The 17,224-nt window shown below is 50.2% G+C and overlaps 6 protein-coding genes across 6 annotated transcripts; 2 read left to right on the forward strand and 4 right to left on the reverse strand.

The window, feature by feature from the left end:
• Positions 1-91: 91 nt before the first annotated feature.
• Positions 92-2,179, reverse strand: V8C40DRAFT_235816 (3-deoxy-7-phosphoheptulonate synthase). Its single transcript, XM_083213918.1, has 4 exons — positions 1,770-2,179; positions 1,625-1,679; positions 657-1,559; positions 92-590 (listed from the first exon to the last, which is right to left on the reverse strand). Exons 1-4 carry the CDS (start codon positions 1,776-1,778, stop codon positions 436-438), a joined length of 1,122 nt encoding a protein of 373 aa, XP_083077091.1. The 5' UTR covers positions 1,779-2,179; the 3' UTR covers positions 92-435.
• Positions 2,180-2,484: 305 nt separating this feature from the next.
• V8C40DRAFT_235817 (WD40 repeat domain-containing peptidylprolyl isomerase) lies at positions 2,485-4,786 on the reverse strand. Its single transcript, XM_083213919.1, has 3 exons — positions 4,595-4,786; positions 2,859-4,522; positions 2,485-2,787 (listed from the first exon to the last, which is right to left on the reverse strand). Exons 1-3 carry the CDS (start codon positions 4,671-4,673, stop codon positions 2,650-2,652), a joined length of 1,881 nt encoding a protein of 626 aa, XP_083077092.1. The 5' UTR covers positions 4,674-4,786; the 3' UTR covers positions 2,485-2,649.
• A 760-nt stretch (positions 4,787-5,546) lies between these two features.
• On the forward strand, positions 5,547-6,300 carry V8C40DRAFT_262593 (FAR-17a/AIG1-like protein; the record flags this gene model as incomplete). Its single annotated transcript, XM_083219375.1, has 2 exons — positions 5,547-6,076; positions 6,129-6,300. The coding sequence occupies 2 exons, from the start codon at positions 5,547-5,549 to the stop codon at positions 6,298-6,300; spliced, it is 702 nt and encodes a 233-aa protein (XP_083077093.1).
• Positions 6,301-6,424: 124 nt separating this feature from the next.
• V8C40DRAFT_235818 (FMN-dependent dehydrogenase) lies at positions 6,425-8,050 on the reverse strand. Its single transcript, XM_083213920.1, has 2 exons — positions 7,600-8,050; positions 6,425-7,512 (listed from the first exon to the last, which is right to left on the reverse strand). The coding sequence occupies exons 1-2, from the start codon at positions 7,895-7,897 to the stop codon at positions 6,575-6,577; spliced, it is 1,236 nt and encodes a 411-aa protein (XP_083077094.1). The 5' UTR covers positions 7,898-8,050; the 3' UTR covers positions 6,425-6,574.
• A 321-nt stretch (positions 8,051-8,371) lies between these two features.
• Positions 8,372-9,726, forward strand: V8C40DRAFT_235819 (DNA replication protein SLD5). The gene is made up of 4 exons (XM_083213921.1): positions 8,372-8,452; positions 8,515-8,783; positions 8,895-9,075; positions 9,167-9,726. Exons 2-4 carry the CDS (start codon positions 8,659-8,661, stop codon positions 9,524-9,526), a joined length of 666 nt encoding a protein of 221 aa, XP_083077095.1. The 5' UTR covers positions 8,372-8,452; positions 8,515-8,658; the 3' UTR covers positions 9,527-9,726.
• A 24-nt stretch (positions 9,727-9,750) lies between these two features.
• On the reverse strand, positions 9,751-15,846 carry V8C40DRAFT_273010 (Indigoidine synthase A like protein-domain-containing protein; the record flags this gene model as incomplete). The annotated part of the gene is made up of 7 exons (XM_083220424.1): positions 9,751-11,551; positions 11,845-12,759; positions 12,819-13,109; positions 13,184-13,848; positions 13,953-14,273; positions 14,616-14,679; positions 15,803-15,846. 7 exons carry the CDS (start codon positions 15,844-15,846, stop codon positions 9,751-9,753), a joined length of 4,101 nt encoding a protein of 1,366 aa, XP_083077096.1.
• Between the last annotated feature and the right edge of the window lie 1,378 nt (positions 15,847-17,224).

A 17,224-nucleotide genomic window follows, 5' to 3' on the forward strand; every position in this document is an offset into this window, starting at 1 on the left:
CATATTACCTAGGTATACAGAAATGGCAGCATATTGATGCGTCTGTCAATTATTTTCTGCACCACTTTCGCAGTCACTAGAACTTGTTTCATCTCCATTCATCTTATTCAATTTTTTGAACCATTTCTCTCATATACACATTTTCGACAAATCCATCATCTTCTAGCCTTGCAATTGGCTATGGTGTACCAAAAAAGACACCCTGAAACTTTTGTTATGTATATACACCCAAGGAGGCGTTTTTAACGCAAACCATGCCTGGCTCTCCATCAAGCCCCATATAGAAAAAGAGAAAACTACGTGTACCACATCTAACCGCAACCCGGCAAAACTTCACACGCTGGCATCATAATGACAAGCAATCAACTGGCCTGGCAAACTGTTGCATGTCCGTGACAGGACGGGAGGTATGGAGATTGCACAAGTTTTGGACACTTAGATGCTGACTCCCAAAACCTTTCGTCTTTGCTTCACGGCCTCGGCCAAATTGTCAAGCACCACTTCGGTATCTGCCCAGTGGATGCAAGCATCTGTGATACTGACGCCGTACTGGAGACCCGACTTGCCCTCCTCTGGTACCTTTTGGTTACCTATTAAATTAAGTTAGCACAAGTTTTGAAAAAGAGGAATCTGGGGTTTCTCGTGGGAGTACTCACCCTCGCCAATGTTGCTCTCAATCATGAGACCCATGATAGCAGTCTCGCCCTTGGCAACCTGCTCGGCAACGACGCTAGCAACCTTGGGCTGGTTCTTGTGGTTCTTAAGTGAGTTGCCGTGGCTGCAGTCGACCATCAACCTAGGAGGAGCTCCCTTCTTGTCCAGAGAAGCCTTGGCCTCGGCGATGCTCTCAGGATCATAGTTGGTGCCCTTGGTGCCACCACGCAGGATGACGAAGCAGTCATCATTACCCGTTGTGCCAACAATGGCGACGACACCAGGCTTGGTAACCGAGAGGAAGTGGTGAGGGTGTTTCACGGCGCCCATGGCGTCGATGGCGACGCCGAGTGAGCCATCAGTGCCGTTCTTGAAGCCAACTGGGAAACTCAGTCCACTTGCCAGCTCACGGTGCAGCTGGCTCTCCGTTGTACGCGCACCAATGGCGCCAACGCTGAGAAGATCGGCCAAGAACTGGGGAGAGATGGTATCCAGCATCTCGCTAGCAATGGGCATGCCCTTGCTTGTCAGGTCGACGAAGAGCTGGCGTGACAATCTCAAACCCTTGTTAATCTTGAAGCTACCATCGATATCCGGGTCGTTGATCAGACCCTTCCAGCCGACGGTCGTACGAGGCTTCTCGAGGTACGAGCGCATGACAATGAGCAGCTCATCCTTGTGCTTCTCCTTGGCCTGGAGGAGCAGATCGCAGTAAGCGAGTGCAGCGGCAGGGTCGTGAATTGAGCAAGGGCCGACGACAATGAGAAGACGGTGCTTCGGGTCCTTGCCATTGACAATCGCTACGGCCTCATTGCGACCCTCGATGACTGTCTTTTTTGATTCTGCCGTCTGGGGGATCTCGTGTTGTAGCAGATCGGGAGGGGTTAGAGGGTTGTAGCCGCGAACTAAGATTGGATCGATTCAGTAAATACGAACTTCTGTGCTCAGTTCTGTAGGAGGATAGACTTACTGCGCCAATCTTCTGAGTCGGCCTGGTTGCCGACATTTTTGTTCTCGATGTAGAACTAGAGGGGTCTGGTGAGTCACTCACTACACACACAATGGCCAAGAGCTGGTGATGGACAGCGCCAATTGGGGAATTAGAGCATACATACGGTAGACATGATGAACTCGTGCTCTTAGCCAAAAGCTGGAGAGAGGGAAGAGGAGGAGAGGAGGATTGAGAGGTTACTGTACTCCAAATTGGAGAAGAGAAAAAAAAAAGTAAAAAAAGTTGTAGATGGAGGGTTGTGTGACGTCAATAGAAGCTGATTGACGGGATGTTGGCGGTGGCTTGATTGGGAACCGATGCAAGTATACTTCGAAGAAGCTTCTATACTCTGCTTCTTGTTGCCTCGTCTCCTTGAGGTATAGATGTGAATATAAATGAATGAATATTTTGACAGCCATCAGAAATTGAGCTCTAGTTCTTAAAGTGCCGAAAATAGCAGCTCAGGCCACCTGCATGTGCGCTTGAAATGCATGCAACTACCAAGACGCCACTGCTGGTACTATCCCACTCTCCCACATGCAATTGTAAATGAATGTCGTCCCCGGCAGCGGCAGTCGCTCCCACTAAAAGTCAGCCCTGAATTACTCACTCTAGCTCTGTTGGTCCGACGTCGGTGCTTTGTGAGCTTGTCGTTTGACGTGGAGAATTGGAATCGTGTGATTGGCTTGTTCTTGACATTGACATGACAGGGGTGGGCAGCCTTACGCCCTTGGGGCACATTCTCGCCCTACTGTCTTCGTAAGACAGAGGACAAGAGTTCATACATATTGTTCAAAATATTCGTAGAGTGAGGGCAGATGTAATGTCCGACTACCTAAGCAGCATTGTCTTGATCATCTACATCCCGCCTTATCACTATGTTTGCATTCGATGAAACTCTTTCTATCACTGTACAAATGCTTTGTGATATCGTTCATGCTATGGCAAATAAAAACAGAAAAAGCAGTGTGGCCGCTTGCTCCAACACTTAGCAAGTTGCAAGTCTACATGACATCAATGTTGAGAATCTTAATATCCTCCTCTGGCCTCTCCTTGTGTGCCCTCGTATTCTCAATCTTATGAATCACATCCAGGCCCTGTGTCGCACGTCCAAAAATGGTGTGCTTTCCATCCAGCCAAGGCTATGCGCAATACAGAATCAGCTTTCTCATCTCTTTCTCATCAAACAACATTTTCTTGGTTAAAAACTTACAGTCTTCTCAGTTGTTATGAAAAACTGGCTGGCGTTCGTGTTCGGTCCTGCATTCGCCATGCTCACCGTGTAAGGCTTGTCGTGTTTCAGGCTGCTAAACTCATCCTCAAAGTCGCGCCCCCAAATACTCTCGCCGCCAGTGCCATCACCAAGGGGGTCGCCGCCTTGAATCATAAACTTTTTGATCACACGGTGGAATATTGTGTTGTTGTAATAGCCGCGCTTTGCGTGTGTGACAAAATTCTCCACCGCCTTGGGCGCCGCGTCGGGGAAGAGGCGGATATGAATATCGCCATATGTAGTATGTAGTATGGCACCAGTGCCAGTCTCGACCTTTTTGGCTGCCTGCGCCTTGTCCTTGCCTCCCAGCACAGTAGGCTTCTCGTTTTGGACATCTCGTGTCGATTTGGATATCTCCTCCTCATTCGTAAACATGTAGAATCGAACTTTGCCGACGCCGGTGGCGACCAGAATCGGATCGCGAGCTTCTGACTCCTGCAAAAGCGGGTTGCTCGAAGCACCCATCTCGACCGACACGATGCCCTTCTTCTGAGGCTGTCCTTGGTACATGCCCAGGTTCACGGCGCGGAAGTTTTCATCTTTGCCGTAGACCTTGACAACCTGATTCGTATACGTGTTGAGGACCTTGATTCCCACCATTGAACCGTAGAGGATAAAGTTTCCCGACTCGTCAAAGATGACGTTTGACCTGTTTTTCATGGTCTGTGACTCAATCTCCCGCTCCTGAGCCAACCGCCTGCCAAATTCTACATTATCCAGCTTCTGTGCTGCTGTGCCCGCTCGTTGCATATCCTCAGCGACTTGGAGCGATTCGTCATAGGTTCTATGCAGCTTGGCCGTCGCAAAGTCAAAGATGCGTATTTTCCGGTCTGGCAACGAAAATGCTGCAAGGCTCTTCCCGTTAGGTGATATTGTGAGGCACGTCGGCACGGATTTAGCCTTCTTGAAGTCAAATAGGTTCGTCGAGCTTTTGTATTCGAAGACGTTGCTGGGTTTTTCGTAGGTTCCGCTAGGCTGCCAGTATTCGACCATGCCGTTCTCATCTGCCGAAACAACACAGTCGTACTCGTCATTGAACGCCATGAGATGAACTGGGCTTCTGTGCAGGCCCTTTATCGTGTGGATCGCATCCTCCTGCTCGCCTCGACCGTCGTAAATGTGTATTAATGGCTTGTCCTCCTCCGACACAGCTAAAAGAGGAAAAGACGCCCCCTTTTTGTGAACCCAGCAAACGCACTTGGGAACATATTTCAAGGTGATCATTGAAAGCAAGTCAAAGGTGAAGACGTCGAAAATCTTAATAGTTTCGTCGTCGCCAGCAGTCGCAAAGCTTCGTCCGTCTCGACTCACCGAGACAGAGGTGATGGTGCCATTGTGTGCTTTGAATTGCTTCACAAACTCGATGCCCTGTCCAATCTTCTTCCAGAATTTTACGACACCATCGGTAGACGACGTTATGAGGAACTCGGTTAAGGGGGTCCACGTAGCAAAGAGCACCTGCTCCTTGTGCATCAGCGATTTCGAATATCGGGCAGACTTTGGCAGCGCAGAGATGTATAGCTTTTCGTAAGGCAAGACGCGGCGCTTCTTCTTCGGGGCCTCGGTGGGGAGCTGCGGTCCCATGTCGTCATCTGACGAGGAGTCTATCAAGAGTAGAATCACGTTCATTAGCCTCGCGTACGATCATTGAATCCAGAGCGAGGAATTGTCCTTACCAGAGCCATCTTGCTCTGCGTACTCTGCATGGCTGCGTTTCTGCGAGCGGTTGTCGTCTTCAGCTGCCGAATCAGCCATGGTCGCCAATAATCGAAGATGATCTGGAATTTCCCCGAGAATGAAAGGCTCAATGCCGTCTGGAGCAATGACCTGTCGCGGTTTGAGAAGGCTGAAAGCGTGTTGGAGAGCTGCGATGCAGTGGGCGAATTAGCTTTGAGCTTTGGCTGTAAGCTCTGCAGCCTTGTAATTCGCATTTTCGGATGGATACCGGGAGTAATCCGCACGGTAATTCACACTGTCTGTTCACAAGAGCACAGTGATATTGCCGAAGGAGTTTACATATATCAATTCTTTACGGTATTTTAGTATCCTTTATTGAATAAAAATAATGGGGTTTGCTTTAACGATATATATCCTGTCCATAGTGTGAGTGGTTGGACAGTACACTTAGACATCATGCACGCTACTTGTTTTACAACGAGAGTGATTCCAAGCATCAGGACGAAAAGTGCCACTCATGATTTCCAAAGAAACGCCTAAAAAACTCTTACATAGATTGATACAGTCAAATACTCAATTCTTAAATTATGCCTCGGGAAGGAGTTGAAAAAGTCATCTGATTACTATACAAGTGCTTGGTGTTTCCACTCTTACAACTCTCTCTAGGTCCAAGGAGTCTTTTCCATGTAGTAAAGAAGACAAATCAGACAACGATGGCTCGGATCAATAAGATTTACTGAAATATCGCTTACTGTGGGAATTCTTGGCACATATATGTAGATATATGTTATCTTATATATACTTATTCTAAGCCGGGACGAAAATCCTCCATTACTCAAAACGTTGATGTAAGTAAGCACCCAGTCTCAGCATCTACAACATTGGTCTCAATTCGATTTACAATCAATATACATATTGGCATACTCATCGTTTATTTTCAGTCACAGCATAATGGCTCGCCATCCTCTCCAGCGATTCTCGTCTCCATCTCGTAGACTGTCTCTCCTCTTTCACTTACTCGGCACCGCCGATTTCGCCTATTGCTTCTACTGTCTAACGCGCTGGAAATATCCACGAACAAATGGCTTTGGATGGCACTTCCAGTACATCACCAACATTGGTTTGGGCTTGTCGACGATATCGTTTGCCTTGGGAGCTCTGGCCGACATTACTTCAAGCTCGACCATATTTAAGATTAAGAACGCATTATCTGCCTTGGATGCGCCTCTCGAAGTCACCGTTACCATTCTATACTGGGGAATCGTTGCCATGGGGCGTAATCTCATAGTCCAGGCTGGATTCAAGCTTCCCCTGCTTCTTAACTTGGGCTTCTACCTTGCGCCGGCAATCTTTCAAAGCTTGGATTACATTTTGTTTAGTCCGCCCTGGACATTGTCCACCTCTGGGCTTGCGGCTCTCAGTGCTGCCTTTGCTTATGCCTATCGGTGCTGGGTTGAGTATTGCCACAGTAGAAATGGATGGTACGTTTGTTACTGGTTCTCATAAGTGGCCCGAAGCTGACAACTTTTAAAGGTATCCATACCCTCTGCTTGAAGTCCTCAACACACCCCAGCAATTGCTTCTTCATTCTTTTACCGGAGTGCTCGTCTTTGCCTCGTCTCGGTCTCTCAATTGGGCTTATACAAAGGCCAATGGATCCGCGCCTACTGGAAAAGAGCAGATAGCCGAGTTTGTGAAGAAATAAGAACAGTGCTTTTCTTTGCTAGTACCTACCAGGTTCGAAGTGCAGGACTTGGCTAAGAGTTGGAAGCTCTGAAGGTGAATTTTACAACTTCTCTGTTGCGTGTGACCTAGGGAAAGACTCAGGGTGCAGTATATGAGGACGCTGATATTTCAATATATATAGATATGTACAAGTCTATCATCAGTCGTAGTGGATACATGCAGACTATTATGAATCGTCTATATGATTGAACCATAAACCCGCTTGTACCGCGTTGTTGTATAGATAGAATTCTTCAGAGATTTGACTTGACATCCCCAGAGTGTTGAATCTTTCGCAGCATCGATCTCTTTATTTCTGCAATGTTCTTGACTCCAGCAAATCCCATAGTCAAATCAAGATCAGCCAGTAATCCGGCCAACACTGCCTCGGCACCTTCTCTACCATTAATACCCAGTCCATAAACCACAGGTCGCCCAACAAAGACGGCCTTGGCTCCAAGAGCCAGAGCCTTGACAACGTCGGCCCCAGTGCGAATGCCAGAGTCCATCATGACGGTAATCTTGCTGCCAACAGCATCAACGATTTCAGGGAGGGCATCCAAAGTTGCTATGGCACCGTCGATTTGTCGGCCGCCGTGATTGCTGACAATGATTCCGTCCATGCCATGCTCAACAGCCAGTTCGGCATCTTCGACACTGAGGATGCCCTTGAGGACGATGGGCCCATCCCAGTGCTTTCTCAGGATCTTGAGATCCTCCCAAGAACGAGATGTTCCAGAGTAAGTCTCTCCAATCCAGTACATAGCCGCCTGCAGCGTGTTTTCCTCGGGAGTTCCACCATCGCTCATCTCGGCAAACTTGCGCCTAAAGACAGGATCGGAGAAGCCAATTCTGTCTCCTTGACCGAGGAGGAAGGGAACATTGGCCGTATCGAGGTCATATGGCCTCCAAGCAAGTGTCCAAGTATCCAGAGTCACGACAAGCGCTGTGAAGCCATTCTCCTTGGCTCTCTTGAGGAGCGAGGCTGTAATTTCTTCGTCATTGGGCCAATATAGCTGAAACCATTTTGGCGATTCTGGAGCCGCAGCCGCGATTTCCTCAAACGTAGATTCAGCAGCTGTGCTCAAGGTAAACGGGACACGTAATTCGGCACAGGCCTGGGCAACTCCAATCTCTTTGTCCGGGTGGAACAATGAATTGACACCGACAGGCGCCATGAGGATGGGAACGTCTTTGCCAACCGATTAGCTTGTGTTTGTTCCTTTTACTAGAAATGTAGGGAAAGGAAGATAAGCAATGACTGTTACTTTTCACATACCGAATTTCTGACCAAAGATGGTGACACTCAAATCACGCGGCGTCGTGGGCTTCAAGACACGAGGAACAATCTTCCACTGGCGGAAAGCAAGGCGGTTGGCATCCATTGTTGCAGCCTCGCCAGCTCCGCCTTTGATGTAATCGAAGCCCGCCTTGGTCATCTTCTGCTTGGCCTGCTCTTCGAGCGAGTTTGGGTTTGTTGTCACGATGGGCAGCTCGTTGGCCAGCAGGCCCTTTTGGAGAATGGCCCGCAGGTACGCAGCATAAGGCTGGGGGCCATCGCCATCTTCGTCTGCCATTGTTGCTTTTATGAAATATGAATTATGAATCTAGTAAATGTATATAATGAACAAAACAAGAAAATGAGCTGTTCTTTTGCTCAATTGTTAAAGAGATAGTTTCTTGGCAATAAAAGCCATTTACCCCAGGATTGGGGTGTCACTGCTTTATACAGATTCAGGCACCACCTTGGAGGAGATGGAGACTTGCCTCGGCCCAAGGATTGGGTGGTAAACCCAATTCAGCTTTGGAGCTGCATCATACCAGTACTGCTTGAGATTAGTATCGAGTTGCCACATTAGGCTTTGCTCAATTGGCGATTAGCATTGAATTGATTTCATTCCACCGTGTTCGCACCAACAGCAGGCAATTGAAGCCTCTGTTGATGATTCGTTTCATTCTTTCTTATGTAGGGAGTATGATATGTGAGATCATTCATCAAATGTTAGACCTCGACTTAGACACATAAATTTAGAGGCTCAAAACCGCTACAAGTTCGCTATATTTACTCCGCTATAACAGCCCTGCAGCGCCCGCTCACAGCGACCTCGCGTCTACCCCAACATATGTACTCGGTACCTCCACATACCACATATGGACTGAATCTAGACGTGTAGATTGAACTAAGGCAGACTAGAACCCCACCACCGAGCCCTGTGCTCCAACCTGAAGTTTCAATCAAGGCTGGGGCCGGAGTGCTGGCTTCACTTTGGGGACCGTTCCTTTGAGATTGATACTCCGAGGTCCGAAGAGACAAGGACACCCCGGAACATCATCCGCCATGGATATCGATGATATCCTCCGAGAGGTTGATCCCGCCTCTCACGGCATCCCGCTCGAGACTCGAGACTTGCAGGCCTTGACGCGCCTTTGGGTCGCTGAGAGATCAGCGCCAGAGCTGCTCAAGTGAGTATCTACCTAGATATCGGGCATCATACAAGTGTTTTTGAACTTGGAAAACATTTTATATCAAAGAAGACCGTTGTTGTTTGCTAATCATATCGGTTTTCACCCTAGTTGGCCTGCTGATGGCTTGTTTGAGCGAGTCAATTCCAAGATCAAATCTCAGATTGAAAAGATTGAGGACATGACCGGCGACATGGATCCCAAGACCAACTTTGCGCTCATTGTCATCCAAACTGAGCTCGAACGATACAAGTTTCTAGTACGAAGTTATCTGAGAACACGAATAGCCAAAGTAAGTCAATCTCAACCATCCAACCAGGCTGAGAATAGACGTCCTTGTTCATACCCTGCAAGAATCTCACACATCTAATACTTCTTTTCAGATCGATAAACACACTCTCCACTACCTCTCAACCGAAGAATTAAGACAGCGCCTCTCTCCCACAGAACTAGCCTACGCAACGAGACATCAAGCCCTTCTTCATAACCACTACCTCTCGTCCTTTCTCTCGTCTTTTCCACAGCGTCTTCAGAACCTCAACGATACGGCTGGCAATGTCAGCATGATTGATTCCCCGGACCTAGACACTGCGGTTTTCGTTCGTCTTCTACGGGAGAAAGATGTCTTTGGCAGGGGAACGGATTCCGATACCATTCTCCCGGCAGCAAACGGGGATGTACTCATCATGAGGTGGTCAAGCGCCAAAGCTCTTGTCGAGGATGGCGATGCGGAGCTTGTTTGAAGAGATTTCATTTTAGGACCATGCTTGAATAAGGCGTTTCCTATGACATGGGAAGAAGAGCCAAAGGCGTTTTCACGAATCAGGCGTGAGGAAAAAGGAAAAATACCCTTGAAAGACTTGAAACATGGTATGAGTTCAAAGAGGGCGAGAAATTCAGTCATGATAGCAATTCGAATAAAAAACAAGCAATCCGCTCAGAATTTTGTATTCACAACAACCCATGTCTAATTCCTAATCTCCCACAGTCTTATTTTACCCGTATCATTACCCACCGCCAACAAGCTGCTCTCCTTGCCAAACGCCACCGTCGTTATTCTCCCCAGCGGCGTCTGTGCCGTCGGCCAATTCCTGTAGACTGTGCAGCTCGGAAGGTGCGCCAGTCTTAGAGCATCCTTTGCGGCCCTGCTACCGAACGCGAGAAGCTGGCCGTCGGGAGAGAATGTGAGCACGGTGATGGGCGTGACAATCTGCTCAAACACACGCGTAGGAGATGGTGTCTCCTTGATGACAATATTCTTGTCGGCATCCAGGGTGAGAAGCTCTGTTCGGTCGTAGATGTTGGTGATACCCGTGTTAGAGCCGATAGCCACCCAGCGGTCGTCACCAATCAGTTCAGGGCCCTGATGACCACCGAGGGCAATGACGATGCCGCCGATGCAGCCGTCGTCGCGCCAGAGGCCAACGAAGTTTCTGCTCTCCACGCTGTACTCGCCGACTTGGCCGTCTTTTCCCAAGATGGTCATTCCATTTCCGGTGCTCCACCACGCAAAGTCCGCGATGCCATTTCTGCTAGACAGTCTAGCAGCAGCAATCCACTGCAGTGAGCTGACGCTGAGAATGTTGACGATGCCGCCACCTTTGCGGGTCGATGCGATAATGGCCATGTACCTTCCGCAGGGGCTCAGCTTGAAGCGTTCCATCGTCTTGTGCTCCAGGCGGTGGCCCAGAATCTGCGCCGTCTTCTGCACGACGCCAGACTTGAGGTCCCAGTGGTGAAAGTATTTCCTCCGTCCACCGATGAAGATCTTGTCGCCTTCGGGGTACAAGAACTCTGCTTTTCGAATGTCGACGCCCCTGACTTGCACGGATGTTAACCGGGGGTTCGGCACCGGGTGGGCATCGGGGGCGATGTGATGTAAGTACAGCACCGATGCGGTACTGGCCGACAGCAGGACAGGGAACTCGGGGTGGAAAGACAGGCACTCCACGGGCGCAAGGTGCTTGTCCGAAATCTCTCGTGTCCTCTGGATGTCGATAATTTCTGGCCTGAGTCGTCGCTTCTTCGGGCCGCCCGCTCCAGACAGGCTCTTGACATCTCGCAGGAACTCTTCCAGAGGCTGGGCAGACACATCGCCATCGGACTCGTTGCCGCTCTCCTCCGAAGAGCCAGAAGAAGCAGACGAGCGCCGCCGTCTCTTTGTAGGTCGTCCCTCTGCCTCCTTGGCCCACGAAGGGGCTGGATGGAGTTGGAGATAGCGCTGTCGGAGTCTTCTGCTGTACTCAGTGCCGCTCACAATGTCCTCGGCCTCGGTAAGTCGCAGTTTTCGCAGTCGTGTATGGTTCGCAAGGGAAATTCCCAATCGTTCGTCGTCGCTGTCTTCCCAGGCAGCCGGATCACCCTGTTCCGACTTTTTTGCAGCAGAAGCAGCCGGTGCTTGAGGAACTGCGCCGCTCGGGGCGGTATCAATCATGAAGAGGTCGACATCGTCAACATCTTCCAGTCCGCCCGTGTCCGCATCGGCCAATTCCAATTCTTTTCCCTCCTTTTCCTCTGACGTTCCAAATAGCCCATTGTTCTTAAAGAGACTCTCTCCAAAGCTGACCTTGCTACCGAAAACCAGCCGTTCCAAGTCCTCCTCGTCAGAGTCCTTCTCTTGCAGCGCAATCACCGGCTTCTTCTTTCTCGTGAATTCGACATCAGAGTCAATTTCCGATGACACGGGGCTTTCGGACAATTCGTCCTCTGAGAAATCGGGATCCTGAGGCTGGGCCATATTTGCTGAGCTGTGCGGCTGTGTGGAAGCGCTGAGCAGCGGTTGATTGGTTTGCCCTGCAAAATTTCAATGGGAATCTTTTTTCTGAATATTTTTTTCTGGGTCTGGAGCTCAGCCTTGCAGAACCAAAGCTGGTCTAAGTGGGGCAGCGGGGCCATCGCAACCTCTTCTAAGACGAGGCTGAACATCACATCAATTACATGTAACCTTTAATCTCATGTTTATTTACGTCATTATCATTACGCTGTTGATGAATAAATCTATTTCATCAATGCAACTATTTCCAGTTCGCTCTCCAATTTTGAAACGTCTTTGCTCACAGACTCTGCGCACTTCAGCGTGTACACCGCGCCTCGCTGAGCAACATCCACCAGCTTGTCCACTCTTCCTCCCTGAGCAAGGCCCGACACCATGACACCAAGGAACGTATCTCCAACGCCATTCACGGAAACGATGTTTTCCACATGCTCGACCGGGGGGAATAGTCGCATGTAGATACCGCCAATCGCAGGGTTTCCATCAAATGATCGAGTTAAAATGTATTCGTCAGACTCTCGATCCCGAAGCCGAGGGTCGTCTTTTCCAAGAATGGTCGTCAGAAGAACACCCTTGGATCCGAGCTTTGTGATTAATGTTGGGATGTAGGGAAGCAATTGGATGGATTGCACAGGTACACCGGCATCCGTCAACTCAACTGATGTGAGACGGACGAACCGGTCTCTGGCTCCACGCATGCCAAAGGAATCGATAACCTCGAACCAGTCCGGACTGTCTAGATAGCCGTTATCCTTGGCGGCAGAGTACATGGCCGAGAGCTCGTAGATGTTGGGCGAAGAGAGGTCGACGCTTTGGTTAGGGTAGACGCCAAGTGTTGGCACTCCGCGCTGGGGGCCAAAGAGGCTCTTGGATTTTTCAACCGAGACCGGTTCGAAGGCGACCTTGCTTCCGTGCTCATTGGCCGAATGAATCCATGATCTGATGCCCTTGGGACTCCAGTTGCCATCCACCACAAGCCACTTGGGATCTGTCGCCTTGATGGTTGATTTCCAGTCTTCGGGGAACAAGTGTTGCGTGAAAATGCCCATGTCTGCCATGGCCATGACGAGATTCTTGCTGCTGTCATTGATGGCGACGTACTGTGCTGTTCGACTTCCAGGATGCTCTGTCTGGTCAAGTTTCTTGACATATGTGGAATCGAGTCCTGAGGCTTCCAAAGCTGAGAGAACTGTTGCACCCGCACTACGTAAGTCAGCAACGGAATCGCAATTTAAGCATCCTTTTTGGACGTGAGAGCCTACATGTCATCGCCCACCATGCTACTGAACTTGACTTGAGCCTGTTTACTTGCTCGATGAGCAGCTAGGGCAACATTGTGTCCTACACCGCCAATCGACTGGGTTATGCTGGCGGGATTAGACGTATGAGGTTGAGGCTGGCCATCGCCACCCTTCAGACTGGTGTAATCACAGCTAAGGTCGACAGCAACCGACCCAGCAACAAGGATATCAGCTTTAGAATCTGCTCTCAGCGGAGCCAAAGGTTTATTCTCGGTCTTTGATGTAAACGCCACATTATGATCTGATGAACTTCTATCTACCGATTAGAGCCATCCTCGTGAAAATACTAGTACAAATACAAACTATGTCCCCTTAAATAAACTTACGAGCTCGTTCCCTGGCTCAGCAGGCGCGACAGCTCCACCGCGATGTTGGTCGCTCTAACAATGTTGGACCGGACCAGTTGTTTGTTGGCAATGACTGCCCTTTCGCCGGTAAGCTCCTTGAGCCTCTGCAGGACGTAGGGGGTGTTGGCGCTTCCCGTGAAGCCCTTTTCGGTCGCCTCCGCGACGGCCAGCTCAATGTGATCCTGCATCTCCTGTGAGGGAACGCCAAATTCCTCGGGGATGGGATTAGCAAAGAGCATGCCCGACTCGATACCGAGCTTCTCCTGAGCCAGAATAATGGCAGCGGCCTCCTTTTCGGTGTAGACTACGGACGGGCTCTTGACGCCACTGTCCCTTGCCCAGAAGGCCGGAAAGTCAATCTTGCCGGTGCGTCCATCAGCAAAGGTCGATACCAGGGCTCCCTGGGTCTCAAGGTATTCCAATGTGCGGGGGATATCCAAGAAACCCTTGCAGCCGCTGCTGATGACGGCAACTCGTGTCCTTCCTAGCTCCGTAAGGTCGGCAGAGATGTCCAACGAGTTTTCGCCGCCGCGGTGGACACCACCAAGACCACCGGTTCCAAAGACCCGGATACCGGCTAGTCGAGCCAAGAGCATAGTGCCAGCGATGGTTGTACCGCCGTGCATCTTGCGTCCTGCGAGGCCCTGGTGAGGTGGTCAGCCAAGACTGTATCTTGTAATAAAAACGAAGTTCTCGCCGATGGCATTGGCCGAAATGGTAATCAATGACGTAAAAGACGTAAACTTACCATGCCAACCAAGTAGGCAATGTCTCTTCGTGAAGCCTTTGAAGTGCCCTCCTCCTCAATCATCCGGACAATCTCATCTGTCGAAACACCCACTTTCGGCACGCCATCTACAATGGCGATGATAGCCGGGATGCCGCCAGTGCTGCGCACCAGGTCCTCATGCTCCCGTGCCAGATCCTTTCCTAGGGCTCCATGGGTGTAAATGGTCGACTCCAGAGCAACAACGGGCTTGTTGTTTGCAATGGCATCGGACACCTCTGAGGACACCTTGAGAAGGTCACGGATGGCATTTGAGCCAGCGGCGGCGCTCAGACTGCGTCGCTGCAGACGGTGAGCTGACTGAAGCCGCAGATGGGCCGATGTAGATTGCCTTAGGAGGAGGGAAAGCCGTGAAGTCTTCATGGTGGCGGATGAGTGAAGAGCCAAAGCTCTATATGCTGTTCTTCAATCAAAGAGACAAAGAGCCCCCCACCCAATTGCTAGTTTCTTCCCCCACTGTTTAACAAGCTTGTGTAAGTAGTAGACCGTTTAGTCTAAAAGACGAGTATATCCCAATGCCCCTAGTGATGTGCGCAGCTTGTGATGTCCAATGAAGTTGTTCTTAAATCTGTAGAGTAGTAGATCAGGTAGGGTATCAAGAGTTTAAAACAAAGGCTGAGCGACTCTGGCTCTAGTTAAATCTCTAATAAGACGCCGTTGCCGGAGCTTCTTCTCGTGAATCGCCGGCCTCCGAGAGAGTCACGCCGGCTAGCAATGAACTAATTAGCAATGATATCCGCAAATAGTGCTCTGCCGTGTCCAGCTCTTCAGCGGTTTGCCAAGTGATGCTGTTGATAGTATCTTGGTGAACCGGGGCTGGAGGCGAGCAGTTCGTCGGCAAGACGCATTAGGAAATTCTGCGATGTAAAGGGCGCTGTTAGTGGAATTGCTTGCTCCATACGCCAATGCACTACCATTAGCTGTAAATTTCCCACCACGGCATCTCAAAGCGGTAATAAACCAGAGCCGTGAACTTCGGCCAACAAAAACTCGTCCATCTCCAGCTTCTCCACCTGGTTAATTAGCTTCAATACAACCCCCAACATGTGATAGCGCTGCCATCTATTCGTTTACTTTTACCCGTGCACGCGATCCCATCTTGGCTGGAGGAATGCGGGGGAGAGATTCAATACGGAGCGGAGACACGGGACAACTTGGTACTGCAACTCCTTTGGAGTACTAAAAGACGTCGACTCGCCCTCAGCATCTTGAAACAGTTGAAAAGGATGCTCCCCGCATTGTGATGAAAGTCAAACCTCGGTAGTTGCAGCGTATGAGATGCTTAGGATTGCGCAACTCATGGCAAGGATAGTTTTTAGTCCTGCCGTGTTTGGAAATGTTATATTAGGCTTGACCGGCTGTTAAAATGCCAAAACGCGCTGTCCTTTTCAAACCAGAGGAGAACAAGACAAAGAAAGTAAATCAAATTTGTCGTGGTTACATTGCATTGTTTACTTTGTACGCACTGTCGGATCGGCTGGATGCTTGGCAGCTTTTGCGGCGCAGCGTCATCAATGATATATTCATCTCTCGCCCAGGCACGCGAGCTCTTGTCGAAATTCCCTGGCAAAGCCACCCAAAGAAAGGCAATCTAGGTGTTGACTAAGCTTCGAGATAAGAGCTTCACTTCACCTTCTACGTCTTATACGATCTTACACGATATCACATCACACCTCTTCTATCGCCATGCCGATGCATAAGGGCTTCCTGCCGCGTGAAGGTCTGTGCGCCGATGTGATTCTCAAGCTCATTCGCAGAACACTTCTGAATCCGAACCTCCTGCTGCCTCTGCTTCTGCTTGCCCGCTACACCAAGAAGGGCCAGGACCTCTCGATCCTGCATCCCAAGGCAGCATGGAGGCTTAGGCTGCTCTTCTACGTTGCCGTGGCGCGTGGACTCAGCGGTTGGCTCTCAGACAAAGTCCGCAACAACTGGGTCAGCGACAGGTATGACTGGTCCAAGGAGATTGTGCTCATCACGGGCGGCGCGGCAGGAATCGGCGCCTCGATAGTGAAGCTGCTGGACGAGCTCAAGGTCAGGGTGGTGGTGCTGGATGTCCAGCGAATGACATATACGGCATGTAAGTCCAACCGACTCCGTCACTCATGTCTTCAGCTGCATTGCATTGCAGGGCTGACAAGGTGCAGCCTCCAGAGTCCACCACTTCTACTGCGACATTAGGTCGCCAGCAACCGTGGCCGCCGTCGCCGAAAAGGTAATCGGCCAAATCGGGCATCCCACGGTTGTAATCAACAATGCCGGCGTCGTCCGCGGAAAGACCATTCTAGATGCCACGCCCGAGGATGTGAGGTTCACGTTTGAGGTCAACGCCTTGGCCCCTTTCTGGGTGACCAAGGCCTTCCTGCCGCACATGGTAGCTCAGAACCACGGCATGGTTGTGACGGTGGCATCCTTTGCCTCATGGGTCACGATCCCCAACATGGTAGACTACGCCGCGTCCAAGGCTGCAGCCATGTCGTTCCACGAAGGGCTTTCAGCTGAGCTCAAGACTCGATACAACGCCCCCAAAGTCCGCACCGTGGTGGTGCATCCTGGAGCTTCCAAGACGGCGCTCTTCACCGGTTTCAACCAGGGTGCGACCTTCCTGCTGCCGTCACAAGAGCCCGACTCCATTGCCGAGGCAGTCGTGAAGCAAATCCTCAGCGGGCGGAGCGGTCAGGTCATCATGCCAGAAGCTGGAGGGATGCTCCCCGCCTTGCGAGTGTACCCGGATTGGCACTCGTTCCGGGTTCGAAGCAGCGGCCAGAGATCCATGCTGAACTATAACGGACGACAGGTCATTGAGGATCCAGCTGCACCCTTTGAGGCCAACGACAGCACAGTGCTCGTCCCCACGGCATGAATGAGGAAGCCGGCTGATGCAAATATGGCCGAAACACGGTGTTGTTGATGGCCTAGGAGGGCGATTCAAACCCCTTTCGGCCATGTCTTACTTGAGAATGCCGGAGAGCTAGGTTTATAGCACCTGAAACTCGTCCCACAATGGCCAGAGGTGAACGACTAGCGGCCTAGCAGTGTTACTTTGTAATATGCAAAGGATTTACTATCCATTATTATTCTGGGGATTTGCCAGCTAGCACCCCAAGTTAGTTATCTTGCATCCTAGTGACTAGATGTTCAAGTATATGCAGCTATCGTTACCTTTTTCTTAGTATATGTTACCATGCTACGTTTTTCCTAGTACATACTACTATTGCTACTTTCTCCTATTA

This window comes from Trichoderma camerunense, assembly GCF_050948025.1.
Source record: "Trichoderma camerunense strain CBS 138272 chromosome Unknown V8C40scaffold_3, whole genome shotgun sequence".
In the NCBI taxonomy this organism is placed as follows: domain Eukaryota; kingdom Fungi; phylum Ascomycota; class Sordariomycetes; order Hypocreales; family Hypocreaceae; genus Trichoderma; species Trichoderma camerunense.